We start from the raw sequence: 22,225 nt of genomic DNA on the forward strand, positions 1-22,225 counted from the left end.
ACAAAACAAAAAACTCAAAAAAACAGCAAAAGAATAATTACTGGTACATTTTTCAGTGCTTTTTATTCACTGTACATTTTAGCAGCAAACTTACAAAGTCTTAGAAGTAAAAATCCACTTTAATAGATTACATAAACTTAATAATAATGACAATTAAGAAACAACAACAAAAAGAACCAGATGAAACTATGACAATGCAAAATAAATTACTCGTTCTTAAACTTCAGTAGAACTTTTTTAAGTCAATCACTGCTCCAGCTTTGCTCGAACCATCAAAAGAAAGCCCACAGGCTTGAAATTCGAAATTTATGTAAATAGCTAATTAGGCAAGCAGTGTTGCGAACAAACCTCACAAGAAAAATCAGAAACACCAGTATTGCCAAGCAGGAGTAAATCAGTTACTCCAATTACTACCTTGATTAGGTACAATTTATTGCAGTCTACTTTTTCTGCTTACATGGTTACGAATACGTTAGTTTCCGAAGCCACTTGAGCTCAAAAAAATCACAAATCTGTAGTATTCTAGTAACTATAACTCTAACTCTAACTTTCCTGTACTAAACTCTGCCCTGGAACACTCTTCAATCTTTAAACGGATTGATAATTTTCCTTACAGCTACAATTTTTGGTTACAATATTGGTTACCTCCTTTAAATGGTAATTTGTTTTCTTTAGAGCTGCAAAATTCCCGTTGGTGTAATAATGGGTAATATTTTTAAATTACAGTAGTTTTGTTTTCTTTATAGTTGCAAAACCCCAAGCCGTGCTCTGTTTAGCAATGGCGTTAGATTCCTAGTTAGATCATAAATGTTGCGTTAAAGTTAATAGCCTTTGAATTTCAATCCTATTATACATATCATTCTTCCAACAGAATGCTAAACGTTTAAAATCTTATACCCATACACGGCGAGTATTTCAGCAATTTCTAGGCTCTTAGCAAGGCGATACGGAAGGTATCGACCTCAGCAAGTCCCTATATTTCGAAATATCAGACCGAAGCTGGCGAATCCGCTCTTTATACAATGCCACCTTCATCTTCTGCAGATGAAGCTCTCCTCGTAACTCCACTAGCTGCGGCTCCAGCTGCAGTCCGTCAAATTGTTGTCTTGCTGAACTCACCTCTCCCCTGAGAGTGGGCAGACTGTCCACATTGACTCGTGGCAAATCAGAACTTTCGTTCATCAGGCGCCTGGTCAAAGTAATCAGCCGCTGGACAGTGTTGTTTGCATGGGCGGCTCTCCCAAGAAGTGCTTCGCTGCTGTTCGACATATTAGAAGCCATGGTGGAGAGATTTTGGCAGAGCTTCTGCACTGGTTCTATTTCTCTGGCCATGAAGTTTTCCATAGTATTGTTTCCCACCATGGTATTCGCAGCAGTCTCGTTCCTCAAGTCGTGGGCACGACGGAGGGCCTTCTCCACGACCTTTGTAAGCCATAAAGTAAACATTGGTAGACATAGATCCAGGAAAAAAAAGTAAGGTTCCAAGAAGCATATAATCAGTGAGTGGGCTAGCTAAACAACATCTTTAGGATTGGTTGAGAAGAGAAAACCGAAGTATTCTACGGCTAAATTTAAAGAATAAATTGTTTACTGATTCTTTGCAGTTTTACCCAACTAACAAGGTCTGAATCAAAATTCGTAAAGCACCAAATCAGTGAGAAACCGAGTCAGTTTATGGTTTTGTGTCAAAACCTATCACACGAAAAGCCTTTTTATTAAAACAATTTTTTCTCGCATTTTTCCTCCAAGTCACGTGAAAAAGAGGCAAAAGGCAACCATCGGGGTCTTTAGAATGTCATACCAAGAAGTGCACCGACGAATAATCCAACCTGATCGCCTGGGCAGGGCCTCCGCGTAAAGACAAAGAGTCTTCTGTGGAATGTCAGCTCGAATCAACGAATAAAGAAGGTACGACTCCCGTCCTTACCACTTCAGATGGCTTCAACGCAAGACCTCAAGGAACATGCGGTAACAAAGCAGTCACCAGAATACCGTATGCTATCATCAATTCATCCGAGAACAAATTATACCCCCTGGGTCTCTTATACAGGTGGGTCTCTTCTGTTTAGGCAAAATTGGCCACGCAATTACAAATAAACACATTTACAGGATCCATACCTGCTTCTCGGAGACGGAAAGATTTTTCACCATGATTCCAAGACGCAAAGCCTCCATAACCAAGGACAGCGAGTGTGCTGATGATTCATTTACTGCCGAAACATTCGTTATAATCCGATGCGCGTTGTTCCGAGCAGACGCCACGGTCCGCAGAGAATTGTTTCCAGAAGTCTGGGCCCGATGAGATTCTGTTTCAAAATTGCTTGCAGCCTCCAGCATTTTTTGCGCATCTCCGTGCACGCGGCTTGCTCTTTCCACAGCCATCTAGGCAGTGGTTAGTGTAGTTTGGGATTCCTGCAGTTGTTGTGTACCGTTGGAGACAACATCATGTACCGCCTCACCCAAATGAACCGATCGTTCAATGGCCGTGTTGACCTGAACTATCACAGACGCGCTGGATTGATACAAGTCACTGGTTTGATTGAGGTAATGTGCTGCCAGAGTCTTTGCATCAGTTGATTTCCTTGTCAAGTCTTCTAACACCTTTGTTTATATAATAATAGTATATTCATGTCAATCTCAGCTCCAGGGTTATCCCTAACGTTGAAGCCCAAAATGGCGCCTTCTCAGGCGTTAGTCTTTGCTATCTTAAATATAGAAACCAGAAGCTGCTAGGATCGAGCTTGAAGGCTAAATATTCGAACCCTGTGCCGTTCAATTGTAAAACTGCGGGGGTTTGTATTGTTATGTTCACTTGGTGCCCAGGCAAGTCTGAACACTACTTTGTGCCAGTGCCCAGGCACTAGTGCTCGGTCACCAAGTGTGAACATAGCCTTAATCTACCTTGATAAGCAATACAGTACTGACTACACTTACACTGCTCCTGTCAGGGTTTGGCTGACTGGCCTCCTCCAACATCGCTAAGCTGTCATTGTACGCTCTGCTTGCACTCGATAGTTGGCCAAGCACCAATGCGACCGTTTGTTCTCCAAGCATATTTACCCTTGAAGCGTTTTCATACAGCGGCTCCAACAGAGTAGCAACTTGATCCTGTGTGTCGTTGGCTTCTCGCGCCTTTTCAGCGGCATTTTCCGCTGTCTCCACCGCGTACTCAACAAGTGCATGTATGGTCTCATTAGCTGCAAGAGTGCGATTTTCATGGTGTATCACACTGTCCGTAAGATTTACCAACTGCTCTGCTACACGCGACAGGGATTTGGACAGCACTTCGTCTTGCTCTAGTTCCAGTCTCATAGGAGTGTCCAGTAAGCGGAATGCCTCCCTGATGACGTCACGAATCTGCGTCACGATCCTTTCGATTGCTTTCTTGTTGGCGTCTACAATGGATGTGTAATGAAGTGTCTCATTCACTGCAGTTGTTTCCGTGTCGTTTAGCCCTGTATTCAGATCGAGGAAAGCTGCATCAATTCGCAGCCACTGAGATGTTGAATTGCTTTCTACTTCCATGGCCATGGTGATCTGAGGGTCGAGTGCGCTGAACTCTGTAACAAGCTGACGCAGGCGTTCGACAAAGGTGTGATTGTGAAGCATGGCGGGATGGTTCATAAGGGCCATGAGAAGAACCTGTACGCTTGAGATCTGGGCGCGAAGTAAATCCATATCCTCTTGGATGGAGGAGTAGCAGGAAGAGCACTCTACAGTGAATAATGCCAAAATGAAGTCAACATGATGTGCAAGTAGCTCATTGTCAATTATTTGACTCCTTGATTGATAATCTATTTCCTTCTTAAATATCGATTTCCTAGAGGATCAGCTTCTACTTCTTCTTACTTACAGTTTAGTGTGCAGGTCATGAGAATAAAAACGAAACGATAACTAGAGAAAATCTATTCCCTCAAGTAGTACTAGGTAATACTAACTCGTCGACTCCTACTTAGGGCTATCGCTCGAAACGTCAGCTTTTTCAAAATTCGCTACGGTGGTTAAAATTTAATTTACCTTTATTAACAAGTTGATAATGTAACTAAGTAAATTCTAAATTTAATTTGGTACTAAAATACATGACGACGCTAGGAAAGCTATGTAATTTGACAGGCAGTTTAATATATATAAGGTTTAAACGACTTTATAAAACCAACTTATAGAAGAAGCGTCACATTTACCTGTACAACTGAACAGGCTAGCGGAAGTATTCCAGCTGTTTTCTGTGCACCTGTCGCAGCGCATGCCCCCAATTCTAGCTGTTGTGTTACACACACACTGGCCCGTCACTTGGTCACACATGGTAACATTACCAAGTGCGGTTCCCACTGGGTGACAGTCACAAGCTAACAAAATAGATAACAACATAGCAGTTTAAAAATCTTCGTGACACAAAACAATAAATTGAGAAGGAAAGAATTGTCATTTTCTATAAAGTTGGCAGAAACCTAACTAATTCTTTCGCATTGCTAACCACCGTGTTAAACGAAAGATTAGGTTAGGTTTCCGGGAACGGCAAGGAAAACGACAAAACAAGAAAAATTGCATGTGCGCAGTGCTGTTGCAACATGGCAGCTGGCATTCTTTTTTTGGGAGTAACAGCCCGTTGATTTCGAAAAATGACCACGTCTTTTGGCTGTTTTCACCACTTTTGGTAGCAAACATTCTTTTTTTCATCCTGTTTTCTGCAAATCTTAGGAATTCCAGAATTTTCGGTAGTTATCTACATAAGAAATGTGATTTCTAGCTTTTATTTTGCTCCTTTAAGTCCTCTTTCCCGACCGTTGTTACTCCTGAATAAATTGTTTTAGAACTTGAATTACAATAAACATGAACTTGAGCAAGAATCTCCCAAAGTGGATTCTGTTACCTGTAAGCGGTGCTCGTAAACAAATTGCGACAATGGTTTTCCCCAGGACGGGTCAGGTTGCTAAGCAATTCCTTTGACGAAATCCGTCAACTTAGTCCGTTCTTAGAATGGAGGCGGGAGTCCTACCTTGAAAACAAGATAATAAATTGATGCCTCAATCCCGAGATGCATTAAGGGGCATTACTCTTCACACCTACCTTGACAGCCATTCTCTGACAGCCCCCAGTAGCCAGGTTTACATCGAGTGCACTCAGGCCCCTGCACATTGTTTGTACACAGATGACAGCGATCCCCATAAGTACCCACTTGGCAGTTGGTACATGCACCAGTCTCTCCATCACACTCTGTACTTCTGTTGTTACAGGAACACAGAACACAGCGTCCAAATGGTCCACTGCCATTCACCTCGCGCGTGTATCCTGAAAAATCAGAACAGAAAACAGTTTTTAACACAACAATACATTAGGGCAGACCCGTACCCAGTCGCCATTTATGCTTTTTGCGGGAGAGAAGATTGGAAACTAGGAGGGATTAAGGCGCGCAGGGTGTCATGGGAAGGTCGAAACAATAGCGACTGGGTACGAGTCTGGATTAGGGGCGTTGTAATTGGAATGATATCCAGAGCAAAGAACTATAGTGCAGTTTTAAGAAGCAAAGAAACAACCAAACAAATGACAAATTGACCTTTACGGTGAGAAAACGAATACTGGACAAAAGTATAAATGAACCAAAAAGCAGGGAGTATGCTACGTTTTCCCTCTCGTATTTTACTGGACTAAGTCTACACAGGTCGTCTTCACATAAGAACCGGCGGGTCTCACTGGTTTGTCAAAGTTGCTTACATGTATGCGGCAGACCCAAAATGTACAGTAAAAAATGTACAGTAAAGCATTGTCTGGGTCTCGACGGTTTGTGTAGATACAGTAAGAATACGTAATTTTTTTTCAGATGGTAACCATCAACTTCGTCCCCCACGGCTTTAAAGGGAAGAACGCCCTTGGGACGAGGTTGGGTAACCATGAGGAATGCTATATTAGATAAACACTAGGTATCAATGAGAATAAAAACTGGTGATTACCTTGCGCGCACAGTTCACATGACAGCCCTGTGTAGTTCATGTGACACGTTGCGTTCTCTACAAACCGAACACTCTTTCCATCAGGTGCACCTTGCTCATCCACAGCTGTCTCTAAGTTGATCTCCTTAAATGTAACAGTCCCGGGTGCGTAGTACGTGGCACGTACCTTGAGTGATGTAAGATCGGCCAGAATGGACTGGAACTCCAGCGATGAAACTGACTCACCAATCACCTGCGTTTCATCCAGTATCACGTGATATGACGTGACGTTGGGAGAAGGGGAGGGTATAAAGTTCAGCGCCACTTCACTGGCTCCACTCACGAGGATGACATCACCATCAGCCGGAGATGGGTTTTGCACAGAATTCGGATCTCTTATATCCATCTGTAAGTAGCAAATTAAAAACAGCGCGTTTTAGTTTTCACATTCATATACAGTCAAACCTCTCTACAACGGCCACCTTGGGAACAGATGAAAGGTAGCCGTTATGGGGAGGAAGGGCTGTAATATAACACCTATTTTTTCGGGGGTACAACATTTTTATATTTAAAAAATGCTGACTGTAGCATAGAAATACCCAACACAATCAAAATATATCAATAAAACAGAAACCAAACAGAGAGAGACCAACGACATGCGATGCGGATCAAGTTTCGCGACCCTTACAATATAACACGGGGTTTGGTAAACACCATTCGTCAGTCGTTTATTATCTGGCCGTTGTGGAGAGATCATTTTGGTAGTTCAGGACGACGTGCTTTAGTGGTCGTTGCCGTTGTGGTTAAGTGGCCATTGTAGAGAGGTTAAAATAAAAGTGAATGTATGGACCGTCCCCCGGGACGAAAAAAAGTGGCCGTTAGTGGAGGTTCGACTGTATTACTGAACTATGGGATTTTTTCGAGTATTTGTTTCATGAACCTTCCGTAGCGCATAAACTACCTAATCAGAACGGCGATACTGTGATTTGGCCAGTCAGGCGATAAACCGAAATAATCACGTGATTTGACTTACATTCTTTATCAGGGACGACAGGAAAAACAAGTCGTGATTTGATCCGGCTTCGCCACTGGTCACAGCTTTTTGCTTTATAACCTCTGATTGGTATATTAGGCTATTTGCTCCCGGAGCACTATACTAGGTATGACTGCATCTGTCTTAGTTCCCCAACAGCCATCGAGTTTGATAACCCTCAATTTCTACCCTTGATGCATTCTGCTGGGTATTCTCCATGCACTTACTTTGACATGAAGTCGCTGGCCGTAAGATCTAAATTGTGTGCCCAAGAACAATGGTGGCGCTGTGATGTACACTACTGTGACAGTTGAAGTGACAACCAGGCCATTATACGAGGAGTTGGCAAATGGAAAACCGTCACCTGCTCTGTCCACAACTATCCACTCAAACACTGTAACGACAAGAGCAGAGCAGCTTTTTTATTTAATTGTTTTTATCATATTAGATATTAGGAAATGAATGTAGTTGTAGTTTTAGCTGACGAATTTTTAACTGTGTTGAAATAAAGATTATGTATGTATGTATAACTCACTTCTTTATATCAGGGCCGTGAAACCAAAACGAAAGTAATAATAGCTGCCAATCGCAGATAACGTAAACAATATGACCAATGAAAACTCGAAAAAATGGTGGGAATTAGTTTTGATTTTGCATAGATTCGTCACATAAATAAAAGGCACAAATATAAGTACTTAAATTCAAAATTCAGTGTTTGTCATTCTGAGCAATATTCTCCTACAATCATTGCAACAGAAAGAGTCACATGCAATGTACAGCACACACCATTGTGATGTCGCCATAATTGCTGTGATTGCCGTTTTATAAATTGTACAATGTGAGCTTCATTGTGAATGACCAATGATGTCTTTAGTTTTGGTTTTATGTTAGTTAATAGAGAGTAGAAAGCACTCTAAAAACGGTAATAAAACAAACTGTACCTTATCACAGTTAGAGAACTGTACAGGGAAAAGATACTAACCTGTTTTGTTGACAAAATGGCTTGTAATGGCTGATGCAACAAATCCTTCTGCGGATGTACAAGTGAGTGCTCGACCGTAGCCAAAACAGTGCAGACATCCTTGTTGATTGGCAGCGTCCAAATTATATGTGCCATCTTTACAGCTGTCGCAGTTATGGCCTTTAACGTTATCTTTACAGAAACATTCCCCTGTTGTTAAATGGCAAGCAGTATGCAAAGATCCAGCACTTGAACACTGACAAGCTGAAAGACATTTAGAATTTTGCAGTAAGTATGTCTGTTGTGTTCCAGTTTTATATATTGGCCTTGAATGGCGATATGCCAGGATGTAATAACAAAGTCACTGTGAAGTACAAAATACTAAAGGAAATCTTGGGCGTTGGCATTACAGTTTACTAATTAAAAGTAGAAAGAGAACAAACAAGAACAAGAAATGTTCACAATAAACTTCAGTATAACTTTTGAAAAGCTCAGGCCAAACTTTTTGCGTCATTTTGAATGCTTGTATATACATGTGGCACAAGTTAACTGCAACTGTAAAATTTATCTACTGTGTTAACCTAGCAAATGGTATTATTCTCAGAGGAGAGCTAGGAACTAAGAGAGTTAACTTAGCAATCTTCTTACGCTGACACCCAGCAGAAGAGAATCCATAAAATCCATTATCACATGAGTCACATGTACGACCCACCACACCAGGCTGACAGTCACACTGGCCTCCATAAGCTTCACATTGTGAACCTATCACACTACCAGTGGGATCACAGCCACATGCTGTACAAACAAAAAAGAAATTGTATAGGATTATCTTAACAAAAATATGTACTATCGATTGCTATAAACCTACTTTTGAATACCACTAGGCTTCTTGCCTTTCAAGTCACTTTGAGGAAAGGCATAATAGAGAGGATGTCGTGAAACAAAGGGGAGGATTTAATTTTTAGCCAAATCAGCTAGAACCTATGCAAAAAGAATGCAGTATTTATTATTCTTTTAACATGCAGACTCTCTTCCCTACAAATGGAAGTAGCAAATAACAAAGTATATTTTCTCAGAAATCATACTGAGTCAACATTGTTGAAATGCAAACATCATCAAACTTTTAGAAAGGGTAAAAGTAAGTAAGAACTTTATTTAAGTGTCAATGTATTTAGCCCATGTGGGCTAATTGGGGACACCCTGTTAACTCTACCTAAAAATTTTATTAATAGTATTATAAGATTCTCTTAAAAAATTAAAATTGAAATATCGGCAAACAATGGAAGGAAATAAAAGAGTATATGTTGTCCTAAGAAACACCTTAATTATAATGTTATATTAATTAAAGTTTAATATTCTAAAATTCTATATTAATGTACAATTAAAATTCAAAAAATTTGTCCTTTCTTCTTAATGGATGGGTGAGGCCTCTTATTTCAGGCGAAAAAATTTACTAGCCGCACAGGTTTCCTTGGGTGGGTCAATAGAGCTTCTTTCACAAGACATACCCTAAATACATCAATAAAGAAATGAGAAGAGGTTCTCATAAGACATGCTGGTGTAGTGGATACTGCAATGCAAACTCCATATACACCAGTAGGTGTTTACAAGTGTCTAACTTTTTAGGGGGTAAAGGGGAATAGTAATTGGGTACTTACCCAAAGTACCATTGTATATCTCTGTACTAGCAGAAAACACCAGTTTATCACAATAAGCTGGCTCCTGTTCTGCAAGAGACAGAGCTGCCTGTTCACAGCTCTGCAGCTGATCTTGAATGTCTCTTCCTGACTCAGTGTACACCCTAGTTGCACTGACATCAGGAATCAAGACCACTGCATCAACAAGAATAGGACAGTAATCACCACCATCAGTGCTGTTGTAGATCAGTGAGATGTTGTACTTTTCACCTGACAGCAGTGCTACAGTTTGAGGTGACCTCCATGCCTGTCTTGAACCTTGTTGTAGCTCATCTGCGAAGACCTCAAATTCCACACTGTCATTCGAAATGGTGCTTCTGAGACTCAAAACAAGCTTTGCACCAAAACCAAATGTGCAAGTCCTTGAAATGCTATAACGTATAATAACATGGAACTGATGGCTGGCAAAGACTTCAGCATCACTGATGTGAGCATACTGCCCTGGATGGAGGGTGGCATAGCCATGGCCAGTGAAGTCTATTCCTTGGCCCTCAGAGGGAGTCAAGGTTGTGAAGGTGCCATCCATGTCTTCCACTTCAAACTTGACAAAGTCCAATGCTGGATAAAAGTGCTCTCGCTGAGATCTTTCACACTGGCTCCCTTCAAGTCCAGGACGACAGAAACAAGTTCCTAAAACAGGACAATAAAAAAAGCTCATTGTGCTATGTTTTCCAAGAGTGGTTAAAGTTTAAAAGGGTGATACAGACATTTTTCACCAAAATTCTGAACAGTTGTCTTCATAAACTGCCCTAATCTTTCCAATTAATTTCTAAATGCTTCTAGTTATTCAGAGTTCTGAAGATGTGAAGAAATCACATCACTTATGCAGTGACATTTGGGCAACAGTTCACATCAACTGAAATACAGCCATAGCACTGTGGTTTTAAGATGATTTCCAGTCCGTATTGCACACTCTCGAGAGTTTGCTCTTTTTGTTTTGTTTCATGTAAGAGACCACAAAATGTAAACATTTTGCAACTATTTACATGAAGTAAATTCAAAGTTTCAAAATAACTGCCATTATGAATGCAAAGCTTTTTGCTTTGTTCTTGATGAAACAACTTCGCAGCTGTAAAAATCAATGAAGCTGTTGGAAAAAAGAATTTGAAAGGTCTCAAAGATAAGGGATGTGGTTCATAACGAATAAGATCGATTTGCATCAGGGTGCTGAGAGGGTTATACCCCTTGTGCCCTCCCCCCCCCCCCCCCTGCAAACATTAAATTTATTAGTGCCCATTTATACACCTGGGTAGAGAGAGGTGCTGTGAGAGTAAAGGATCTTGTCCAAGAGCACAACACAATGTTCCCAGCCATGGCTCGAACCTATGCCTTCTACACTATTACATTATACACCACTAGTAATATACATTGTGCTCACCTGACACTTTGTCACACTGAGGGAAAGCCCCACCTAAATCACAGGGACACCGCAAACAATCTGCATTCTCCGTAATTGGAAAAAAGTAAAAGCCATCTTTGCACTCCACACAGTATGTGCCTTGGACACTCCCCTTGCATGGACAGTCTCCTGTGTACTGGTCACACTGTATGGTGTTGTTAACTGTACCAAGAGTATTGCACCCACAGGCTAATAGAGAAGGTTGACAGTATTCTCACTCTAGTACCAATGATATTAGCAAATATAGATATCCAGTATGCAATTGAATAGTTTTCATTGGCTTAGCCATCATGGTATGTGAGCAGTAATATTTATACTATACCATGCTCTACAAATATAGTAAGTATATGCATAATTTTTGGGGCGTTTCTTATTTGCATATTATTATAGTTTTCTTTGTTTTCGGGGCATTTTTAATAAAACAATATTCCACTTGCGCTTGTTGGATATGAGATGATTATAACCAACTTGGCACTTTGCACCTTGTTGGTTATCTATCATCTTGTACCCAATGTGCCCTCCTGGAATAATTATTGTTAATAATGATTCATGAGACATGTTTGCTTGTGAAGGTTGATCAAGAAACATGACACAACACAACATCTCCCTGCTGGAAAAGATCTTCCAGTGTACAGGATTAGCAGTTTTTTAAAAGAGTAGCTGCCATTGTGTGAGCTCATTATTCACAGAAATGTACTTTTTGGATGGAACAGCAAATGCATATGCAGGGGTTTCATTAATGTTTCCAGCAGGAGGGCAACTGGTTTTCACAGATGGGCAAAAATATTTAAACTGAAGTTCTTTGTAAGAAAAACTTTCTGCTACATGGTTAAATTAGCCAGGCAAAATTGTCCTCACAGCCGGTCAATTTGCCCGGTACTCGGCGCTTAATGAAACTCCTGCATGTGGTTATCAGTAAATATCATTTACAAGAAGACAAATTGTGACAAGTTTTCTTGAACTGTAAGTAGAACTACTATGTGTCAGACTAGGTAAAATGTTATGAGAACCCTAGCAACATATTTCAGTACTCCAAAATTCTATGACTGAGTTTTTGAAACAAACCTAAATTTCCCAATATCCTGTGGAAAACAGTTAAAATAGCCTGCAAGTGCAGGCATATTTAGGGTGTGCGAGTGCACATTTTTGTATTAGACCACCATCTTGGATTTGGTGGAGGGTTGGGACGAAGGAAAATTTGCTGAGGGAGTAGCATCCAATTACAATCCAAGATGGCAGCATCAAAAACCTGGTTTATCAAGAGTAGGCTGCAGTTAAAAAGGATAGCTAACCTCTGCATTCTCCAGGTGGATTTCCTCTGTATCCCCAGTAACCTGGAATACACTGATCACACTGCCGTCCAAACACGTTGTTCTTACACTGGCACTGCCCAAGCTGCTTTGTGGGTGTAGCTTCCTGCAGACATGTCCCGTCATTTGTAATACCCTCTGGGAAACAGTCACAAGCTGCAAAGAAAAATGTTCAGGTATAGATTTAAAAAGCCTTAAAATGGACTTAGATATTAAAGTGCATGTCATAGGAAGTAACAAAAAAAGAACATAACATAAAATTCCAAGAGTAAGCACTTCCTTTCTCCCCCCCCCCCCCCCAAAAAAATATAATTATGAGCCCTACTGAAAGTTAGCACTTATTCTCAGATACAAAAATGCTTCTGATAATAAGCCTCCCAACCCTAATATTTATAAGCCCATGGCTTAAATTTAGATTTAGATTTAGCCACCACTTCTTCTTATCAATAAAAACCGTCTATTGTAGTGCTTGTTTTGTATTTTATGCTGTTGGAGCATGTTCCTTGACTTGCAATGTTCATTAATAAGACAGTCACTGTAGAACTTCATTTGTACTTCATGTGTTATATTATATTTTGAGTGATGCTTGCATGCACCTAAATTTTGAACACACAACATCCCTTCCAAAATAATATACAAACATTGTTCAAAGCAAGTACAAAATCTCTTCAATGATAAGCACCTTCAGTGAAGTGCTCCCCCTGGAAAAAAATAAATATTACGCCTACCCAAAAAGTTTACACCTGTACTGGATTAAATAATGCAAAGAAGGAATAAAATATACATTAATTGGATCTCATAATTTTTGAGATTTTCAAAACGTTTTGTCTACCAATTAATAAACCAGCACTCTTACCAATGCAAGCATTGAGATCCTCTATTGATACATCCATATTTCTGTAGTACTTTGGTAAGCACTTCTCGCAGTGTTGCCCTTCAGTATTGTGTTGACAACTAGTACAAATGCCATGACCCAGAGTATTGTTGTACTCACAGGACAATCCATGGTTATTGCACTGGCATTCTATACCACATCAAAACAAACACAGTCAAACAAGTCTAAGCCAGAAAAAAAATCATTCACAACTACAATGAAAACAGTTTGAAGCTACATAATGAATCTAGGTATTTTCCATAATTTTATGATTACTAAAAAAAAGGAAGAAATTTATTTACTGAGATACTACCTTGACATTCATTTGCATGGCTGGCATTAGCTGGCATCCATGGATGATTATTGAATAGTGGCTTGCACATTTCACAATCATCTCCCATAGTATCGTGCTCACACTCACATGTTTCTTCCATGACTGGTCCAGTGCAATATTTAGCATGGCCATTACAGTTGCACCGTCCTGTAATCACAATATCTGAGATGGCGTAATAGTATTTGTTGAGAGTGCCCTCATTCTCAAATATATTTTCAAGCCCATCTGTGGGTGGGTACACAAGCCTGATTCGTACATTTGTTGCAAGCATGAAGTTCTGCATGTCTTGATCAAAGTAACCACAACCTGGTTCATACCGTGCATCAAACCTGTACTCCACCTTGCCATACCTTGGAGGGTATTGCCCACTATAATCCTCAGTGCAGGTCACATTAAATGGATGGTTTGTGAGGACAGCTGCTACTCCAGGCATGTTGAAAGAATCGGGGCACTTGAAAGCAAAATATTGCAAAACACTCCATGTTTTTCCAAAGTTTTTAGACTTCTCCAGGAACAAGGCCTGTGGTCTTTCATTGTAAAATCTCAAAGTGATACCACCACTTATGTGGAAGGTTCTGCCAAAAGACAATGTTATGTTCACCTTTAAAGGATTAAACCGACTTGAAAGGCCTAGGTTGTTTGTATCCCACCATGTTTGAGACTGCCACCAAGTTCCTGTTTGAGAGGAATATGGATTATTAAATTCCTTGTTGTCAACCATATACTCTGGTGGGTGTCTTTTGGTAGTGCTGTTTGCCTCACATTCAAAGCATTGTTCCCCAGGCCCAAGTTCACAGAACCCACTGGCAGGTCTCCCACAGGTATTTGTTGCTGAAATATTCCTCTTATATGCCATGTTGACTGGGCTTGGAATGCAAGGATGAGGCCGTCTCTGAGAATCATAGCACCCATTGAAGCTACAATCAGCAGCATCTATTGACACATTGAGTGAATACAAGAGAAACTGAATAAACAGTAAAACCACTGGCCTGTAAATTTTCATCTTGAAAGAAGCATTGCTCGAGAATCCAAACAAAAACATCACAGCTTATTTCAGAAAGAGTTTGACTGTCATCTCCAGCAGACGTTTAAAGTTTACATGTGGGGAAAGCCTACTGATTCAAGTGCTGATTGAAGTAGTGCAGCCTCGAATTAGTGGTGGTAAGCAATAATCTGATATACTGCTTAAAGGGAATTCTCCAAATATGAATATGCTAATTTAAACACATTATTCATAATTCATGCCCAAAATTAATTAAATATGAGGTAGACACTATTTTGACATATTTGTGGCCCGAATCTACGAGACTTAAAAACTAAGAGAAAGGCATGTCAGCAAGTGCAAGTCAAGTCAAAATGGTTGCACTGCAAAGTGTAAAAGTTAATAAAGTTGCATGTCAGCAACTAAAATGCAGTCAACGTCATTCAAATTAATAGTTACTAGAAGGTGTTTTGACATGTGCAATCACTTTACCTGCATTGATGTGTGTGTGGGCTTGACGCTGTGGTCAACATTTTGCAGTGTTTTGCAGGTACTTGAAATCCAGCCAGTTGCAACTGACCGCGCGCGCACAGCAAAGAAACCGCGATGAAATTTCCACTTTGACCTTCCCGTTACTAATGAAAAAGACTACTTCATCAACAAATAATTGGTTATTTGTCGTTTTAAATAACTCCAGAGGGATTGCCCTTTTAGTTGAAGATTCGATGGACATACCAGGAATCATGATCGAATTTTCCGCCATTTTTGACAAGTGATAAGTAACGTAGTACTTCAGGTGGTTTTACATGAACTAATAAGTTACCGCTTGCCATTTTACCATCAATTTTCAAAATGGCGAACGTTCTTCGGTGTTCAAGACATCTTTTAAGAAGACCAATCTGCTTGTGAGTATTAATACTACTGAGTTATCTTCGTAGAATATCATGCAAAATAATTCATATATTATTTATTTAACTTTGCCTGTTCCTGATGATAACGTCGCCTTCTATACAACCTTAGTAACCTCCAATACCTACCAACTTGCACTTTGAATATGCTGTAAGTTACATAAATCTAAACTAACTTAAATATGACTTAATTGTTAACAGAATCCCAAGACGATATGAACAGCACAGTATAGAAAAAGAACCAATAAAGACAACAGTGACTTTTATAACAGATGTCAAAGACAATCATGGTATTTTGAACACTCCGCCGTTTGTTACATCATACAGCACTCGCGGTTTTCATCTCAAGGGTATCAAAGTGTTCGGTTCTGTAGCAGTTCTTCCTTCAGCATTTTACCACTGGCGGGTAAGTTACTAGTGTTAATGCAGGATTTGTGCTTCACATTTGAATGGAGGAACAATTTAACAAATTGATGTCAGGTTTTCATACGTGTGTCCTGATATTGATCATGAATTTTGTCATAACATTGTCGAAGTAGCTGTGGATCCACGAGGTGATAGCCGAGTGGATCTGCAGACTACTTTGACAATGTTATGGCAAAATTCATTGTCAATAACAGGACAGACGCATGATAAACTGACATCAATTTGTTTTTTACGGTAACTAATTGTTAAATTGTCCTCTCTCACTCTTTGATGCATTGCATAAATTATGAATTTGTGTGTCAGTGTGCATATTGACAATGAAAATTAGCCAATGAGCATGCATAAATTTCTGTAGTTATCGTAAAAAAACATGGTGGTTGGTGTACTGGCCCAGGGTGAAAGGGGGGGAAGGACTCCCATGTAAAAAGGACTGAAGTGCTCATCATACCTTTTAGGGATTAAAAAGGGGCTTTTGGTAACTCTTAGGGTGTTCAGCCTCAAAAGGTCCACAGCACGAACTTTTGCGGTACCTTTTAAAGCATTGAGTCGAAAAAAATTTGACAGGAGATAGTTTGTTGTTTTAGAATTGGTACCTCCTATGCCCAGTTCAAACGCCGTACTTCACATGAGCCGAATCAAATGCTAATGGGGGAGAACAAAGGATTTTTCTCATTTGCATTCAACTCGGCTCATGTGGAGTGTGGCGTCTGAACTTGGCCTTAGGAGTGAAAAAACATTTCAAGCCACACCCTCAAAACAGGATCCTGGTGCCTCTTAGAGGTTCTTTTTATCATTTCCGATAAGTATCCCTGTTCTTTTTATATGGGAGTCCCCCTCCTGGGGCACTGGACTCCAGATCAACAGGTCTAGGTTGAACAGCCTGACTGGTATCATTGTGTCTTAGGGTAATAGGGATGTCACTGATCATGAGCATTGGTTGCCAGCTAATTTCCCCTGCTGAAAGAGAACTTAAATTCGTCTAGAATTTCACTCAAAAACAAAGACTTGGGTTATCTTTGGAGGTGCAAAAGCTAGAAAAGCCAGCTGGGCTTTTTAATGAGCCAGCTTTGTGCTTTCTTGGCCACATGCCTTGGTTAAGACTCTTTTGATGGCTCCATAGGGTAATCATTTAAACTGAGTGATTACCCTATGGAGCCATCTGAAGTGTCTTAACCTAGGCATGCATTGGTGATATATTTTGAAAGCTGTTTTTTGTGGGCAGCAGGGATGGTGCAGTGGTGAGAGGGCTCGCCTCCCACCAATATTGCCCGGGTTTGAGTCTGGCCCGGTGCCATACGTGGGTTGAGTTTGCTGTTGGTTCTCAGTTTGCTCCAAAATCATATAAACTCTCAATTTTTTATGATTTCTTTGATACTGTTAAAAACTGGCAAACATAGTGATTTTCATCTCTAGTAATAAATAATAGTAAAATAGGTGCACGACAGGATTTTAAAGTCATTACAAAACTGATAAAAATTTTAAGAATAAAACCAATAGATTACTGTCAGTGCATGTACTAAGGTTGTGGTAAGGTTTTCTTTTTCCAGGAATAAAGTGTGATCAATATGCTCAGTAGTAAAACTTGAAGTGAAGGATTTTTATTTTTACTTAATATATTACATTTTAAAGGTCGTAAAACCTGAAGATATAACTACAGAGAGTCTGGCTCTTTTCACAATAATGGAACCTCCTATAGGTATGCCATTTTCATAGATATCACACATTAACCACATTTTTCCATGGTCTATTACTATAAGTGTAAGTTTTTATTATCAGTTGATAGCGGAGCTCCTGCGCACCGAAGGCACGCGAGCAAAGCCCTATACCTTAGAAAATTTGGTAACCTATCGACCTGAAAAATTTTGGTTGTCATGTGACTGTCCATATGTACATATGTCCGTACATCTGTACACCACTACCTTGACAACTAAGAGAGTAGCACCATTGCCATAGCTACATCTTTGATTTTGGGCATCCACACTATTGTCAATTGACAGCTGTCACAACAAGCTATCCACTGACTAGTATCATGTGACTATATCGTGGGCTCAGGTTTAGAGCTCTTCGAGGTTTTGTGTTTTTTAAAGTTGACCACTGAACAATTACTGGTTTACCGATTGGATCGCGGGCTCAAGTCACATTATTTCTCTGGGGAAGAAGGAAGGAGTACTCGCAAAGGCAAAATTTCAGGGCAAATTAATCCCTGGCGCGCTGTTGACTTTTCTTCTGACATATCCCTTGTACAATTGTCTCTTGGAAAGTCCCTGATATATTGCATACGTAATTTCTACAATCTTGGTTAGGCTTGTTGGGTATAGTTTGTTAAAATTTAGCTGGAAAAAATAGCAAGACCACATGCTAAACAATTACATGCTCACAATTGATCATTTTTTTTGAGTTTCTGATCCAATAAAAATTAATCCTCTTTTTCCTTTATTGTCAGTTATTGCAATCAGGAGCTCCCCTTTAGGCTTGGCTAAATCTATATATTAGTTAGTAAGGTGGTGAGCAAGATGAGTTGGCATATCATTCATAGAGAAAAGGAGACCAAGTGTGCATGTGATTGTGGTTTAAGAGAAATGTCAATGATAACAGAACCAGTCAGATTCAAGGATCTAATTAAATGTTAGAGTGCAGACCACATCTTTGATGGTCAGTGCATTCATCAAGTTAATCTGATGACTAATGATAATATTACTGGTCATTAGATTAGTCCAATACAAATTTTCAGCACTGGACAATTTTGCCATGTCTTGTATGTTTTAAGGGTTGCTCTTCAAATGTTGTTGATATCCTCACTTCCAAGGGATTAGTTTTCTTGCGTTAATGGTGTCATCCAAGGGGTGGGGGTACTCAAGGAAGAAAGAGATTGCGAGGTGCAAATAGCTTAACACCCCCTCCCCCCTTGAGGCATGTGATTTCATTTGGTTTAGTTTGTGAGAACATTATTTAACATTAACTTTCAAAGTTAGTGAAGCCAAAATCTTTGGAAAGTGTGCTCCAGGTGTATTGTCAGTGGCCCATGTGCATTTTCTCAAAATCTTCACTGTAGCTAGCTATAACGGTGTAATCATTACATCTTAACTTTTCATTGATATTTGTTTAGAAATTGTGGTCGTGGGGACAGGAGAGAAGATATTACGTTTAGACCCTGAAATTCGCAGCTATTTGAAGAAGCATAACATTCTCTTGGAAGTTCAGGATACAGTAAGTTTTGTTGTTCAACTCCACCCACTCATGGAAATTTGAGAGAACTTGAAAAATCTGAGGAAATACTTGCCTGTCGGCTTGTGTTCCCACAGTATTTGTCATTCTCCCAAACTTCCACTTATGTTTTTATAAGTCAATAGAAACACGGTACATGTTTTCTATTTCTTAAATAGTGCCACTGAACATTTTTACATGTCACTGATATTTTTACTCAAAGAGACATGTCTTAGACTCAACGAAATATTTCAGACAACACTCTTAAGAATAACAAAAGAGAAACGTATTTCACTTAATTTTTGCCAGAGTCATACTATTTCATAGCTAGCAATTTTAGTCGAGATAACACTTGAGGCTCTTCACTATATCTCACCTGATCATCAAAAATCCCCATAAAGCCTGAGTCAGGCTGACCTGAAGTTTTTTTCCCCTGGCTTCTTTACAACTGTGTATGTGCATATAACCGTGACTGTATCTTCTTTTAAGCTATGTAAAATTCTATCTAAATGATGTTATTTTCTAGGCAAATGCAACTGCTACATTCAACTTTCTTCTTGAAGAAGCAAGGTTGGTCGGGGGTGCTTTTATACCACCACGGACAGTAGAGGAAGACTGACTGCCAATCTGCGACAGTAAGAAGAGATGTTGATTGTGCAGTGAACTACAGCTGAGAGAGCTCCTAAATATCATGTAGGCACTGAAAGATGGCAATAACACGAAGGGAACTTTTGACAACTCACTCATTTCAGTTATTTGAAATCTCTTTATCTTCAATGGTAAAACAGGAGACTTATTTAATAACGCAATTTCTTGGACAATAGAAAGGAGGTAAAGGCTTGTCATAGACCAGTACATAACAAGACATTGTCATTCAATACTATGAGAATGAACTAAAAGTAATTGTCTGTACTGGAAGAAGCTCTTCAAAATTGTAGTGCTTTTCCTATTGGAAAGCTTTGTACCAGAGAGAACTGAATTTTGTTCAGTCCTGGCTAGCTCCTTCATGCAGAATCACTAAGCAAAGCCCTGTAAAGACAGTTGGGAATGTTAAGACAATTCATGTGCATTGTGGTATTTTAAACAATTGCTGAAAAGTTATCTTCATATCATGACAATGGTGGCTGAACTTTTTTGCTACAGGCTTAGTGTAGTTGCAGCAGTCCAGCAATTACAAGAGGTTAAGTGGTTCTGATTATAAAGTTAGATAGGTAGGTTCTAAAGAACCAGATTAACTATACGGATCTTAGATTTGAGCACCATGCACAGTATCTAGCCACAAATTTTAACCCATGAAAGTACAAAAATCAGCCTGTGCACCCTCACCACTTTCATGTGGAATTCTGAGGGACAAAGGCGTGACAGAGAGTTGTGACAATCCAAGCTACTATGCAGCATCACTACTATTGCTTTTGTGCATGTTTTTTTTTTTTTTTTTATTGTGTAAAATCATCATTTGAGTTTTTAGGTGGTTTTAAGACAAGTCTGTATGTAACAGAACCACCTAAAATATCTTAGTTTAGCTCTATCATTGTTTTAAAGACTAGTGTATCCTTGGTTCATTAAATAAATGCACTTGTCAAAGATGTTGCTGTGCAGAGTTAAAATATTCGGCAGGTCACAAGTATGGGAGAAAGGAAAAATCTGAGTCCCCAATGGGATTCAGATTGCAAGTTGGGGACTCAAATCATTTGGTTATAGAGTCCTAAAGGGTGACATCACAAAAAAATAAATTTGGGAAATTATGGGATTTGGCGCTTCTCAAATAGAGCGTCCTTAAAAAAAGGGTCTTTGCCAAAAATTACCTCTCAATTGTAATTCCCAGCCAAAATATAAAGGATGAAAATTTGGTACTGCCCCATATAAATCTCTCTAATTTTGAGTCAGTTCTAAACTGAAGGAACTGAAACAAATTTTGAAGGGTTTGTACGGGTTGCTATCAAATGTTGATCCCTTATATCTCTATCAGGAATTGCAATTCAGAGCTAATTTTTGGGATGAGGGCATCTTTTAGGATCCTCTATAAGAATATGACATCATATCCCATAATTTCAAAAATTTTATTGAGTTTTTTGTTTGTAAAAAAATACCTCTTAGTTGGCACATCGGGTATGTTATGAACGAGTCAGTGGATGAGTGAGTGAGTGAGAGATGTCTGTATGTCACACCAATCAGATTGGATCTACTATAAACAGCCAATCAAATTTCTTGTTGTAAAGGTAAATGGTATGTGAGAAGATTTGATCCCAATAGAGTTCAGAACGGCCATATGTATTCTTCTATAAAAGAGGAGGAAGTATTCATGTATTGGGTTTACTTCGACATTTTCTGTGGGTTAGGCTGAGGATTTTAGTTCTGAATGAGATGAGCCTTGAGGTTTGAAACAGTTTGTGAGTTAGTAGTATGCAAATGAAACGAGATGTTTTCATTTTTAGTTACAAACTTGATACTTTTGTTTTTCACAAGGAGTAAATTCAATTAGAGGTCACGAATCATTGCTTCTAGTTCTTAGGACATGTTTTAGAGGAGACTACACTATTTAGATTTGAAACAGTTCTAACGTTTACAATAGTAGGTGCGGGTAACGATTGTTTTGTTCTTGTTGCATGCAAATATAGCGAGATATTTTTATTTTTTAGTTACAAAATGTAATTTGACACTCTTGTTTTTCACAAGGGAGTAAATTCAATTAGAGCTGACGAATCGTCACCACTCTTTCCCACGAGATGTTTGCTATCTTTAGTAACAAATGGTAACTTAACACTTGTTTTTTATATGGGAGTAAATTCAATTAGAGCTGACAAGTTATCGGCTATTGTTTCCAGGATATTAAACAAAAAAGAAGCTTTCATTTCTGGACAGTTTTTACATCTCTGCAGTAGCAGTTTAATAGTTTTATTTGATGACATTCATTTCAGTCCGATATTTTTAAAGGCAAAAAGTATGAAACCTGTTCAAATGTTCTTTAAAGACTGCGTGGCCCCAAGTTAAAGTGCAATTTAATTAAATCAGACTTTCAACGTGTCAGAGAGGTTTTTTCTCTTTCTTTCTATTTTTGGTGAAGTCGTGTTGTGTTGTGTAAAAAGGGTAAACTTACGACTCATATAAAATGTGAAAAAGTCTCTTAATTAACTTGAGTATTTTTGAGCAAAAATTCTTGGGGGTTGGAA

The 22,225-nt window shown here is 39.3% G+C and overlaps 2 protein-coding genes across 3 annotated transcripts; one reads left to right on the forward strand and one right to left on the reverse strand.

Annotated features, from left to right (window-relative positions):
• Positions 1-37: 37 nt before the first annotated feature.
• On the reverse strand, positions 38-15,135 carry LOC110050720 (laminin subunit beta-2-like). Of its 2 annotated transcripts, XM_020756635.2 has the most exons (15): positions 15,010-15,135; positions 13,515-14,468; positions 13,184-13,351; positions 12,310-12,483; positions 10,997-11,206; positions 9,580-10,248; positions 8,570-8,716; positions 7,943-8,185; positions 7,188-7,354; positions 5,949-6,333; positions 5,068-5,289; positions 4,182-4,346; positions 2,935-3,713; positions 2,119-2,601; positions 38-1,422 (listed from the first exon to the last, which is right to left on the reverse strand). In XM_020756635.2, exons 2-14 carry the CDS (start codon positions 14,389-14,391, stop codon positions 2,383-2,385), a joined length of 4,425 nt encoding a protein of 1,474 aa, XP_020612294.2. In that variant the 5' UTR covers positions 14,392-14,468; positions 15,010-15,135; the 3' UTR covers positions 38-1,422; positions 2,119-2,382. The 2 variants fall into 2 exon arrangements, with proteins under 2 accessions (XP_020612294.2, XP_020612293.2); XM_020756634.2 differs by lacking the exon at positions 15,010-15,135 and having other exon boundaries at positions 13,515-14,725.
• Positions 15,136-15,251: 116 nt separating this feature from the next.
• On the forward strand, positions 15,252-20,641 carry LOC110050725 (NADH dehydrogenase [ubiquinone] 1 alpha subcomplex assembly factor 3-like). Its single transcript, XM_020756642.2, has 5 exons — positions 15,252-15,422; positions 15,627-15,831; positions 17,481-17,547; positions 18,958-19,058; positions 19,582-20,641. The coding sequence occupies exons 1-5, from the start codon at positions 15,370-15,372 to the stop codon at positions 19,672-19,674; spliced, it is 519 nt and encodes a 172-aa protein (XP_020612301.2). The 5' UTR covers positions 15,252-15,369; the 3' UTR covers positions 19,675-20,641.
• Positions 20,642-22,225: the final 1,584 nt, after the last annotated feature.

The sequence above is a fragment of the Orbicella faveolata genome, unplaced genomic scaffold (genome assembly GCF_042242905.1).
Source record: "Orbicella faveolata isolate gen_17 unplaced genomic scaffold, um_ofav_v1 contig_36, whole genome shotgun sequence".
In the NCBI taxonomy this organism is placed as follows: domain Eukaryota; kingdom Metazoa; phylum Cnidaria; class Anthozoa; order Scleractinia; family Merulinidae; genus Orbicella; species Orbicella faveolata.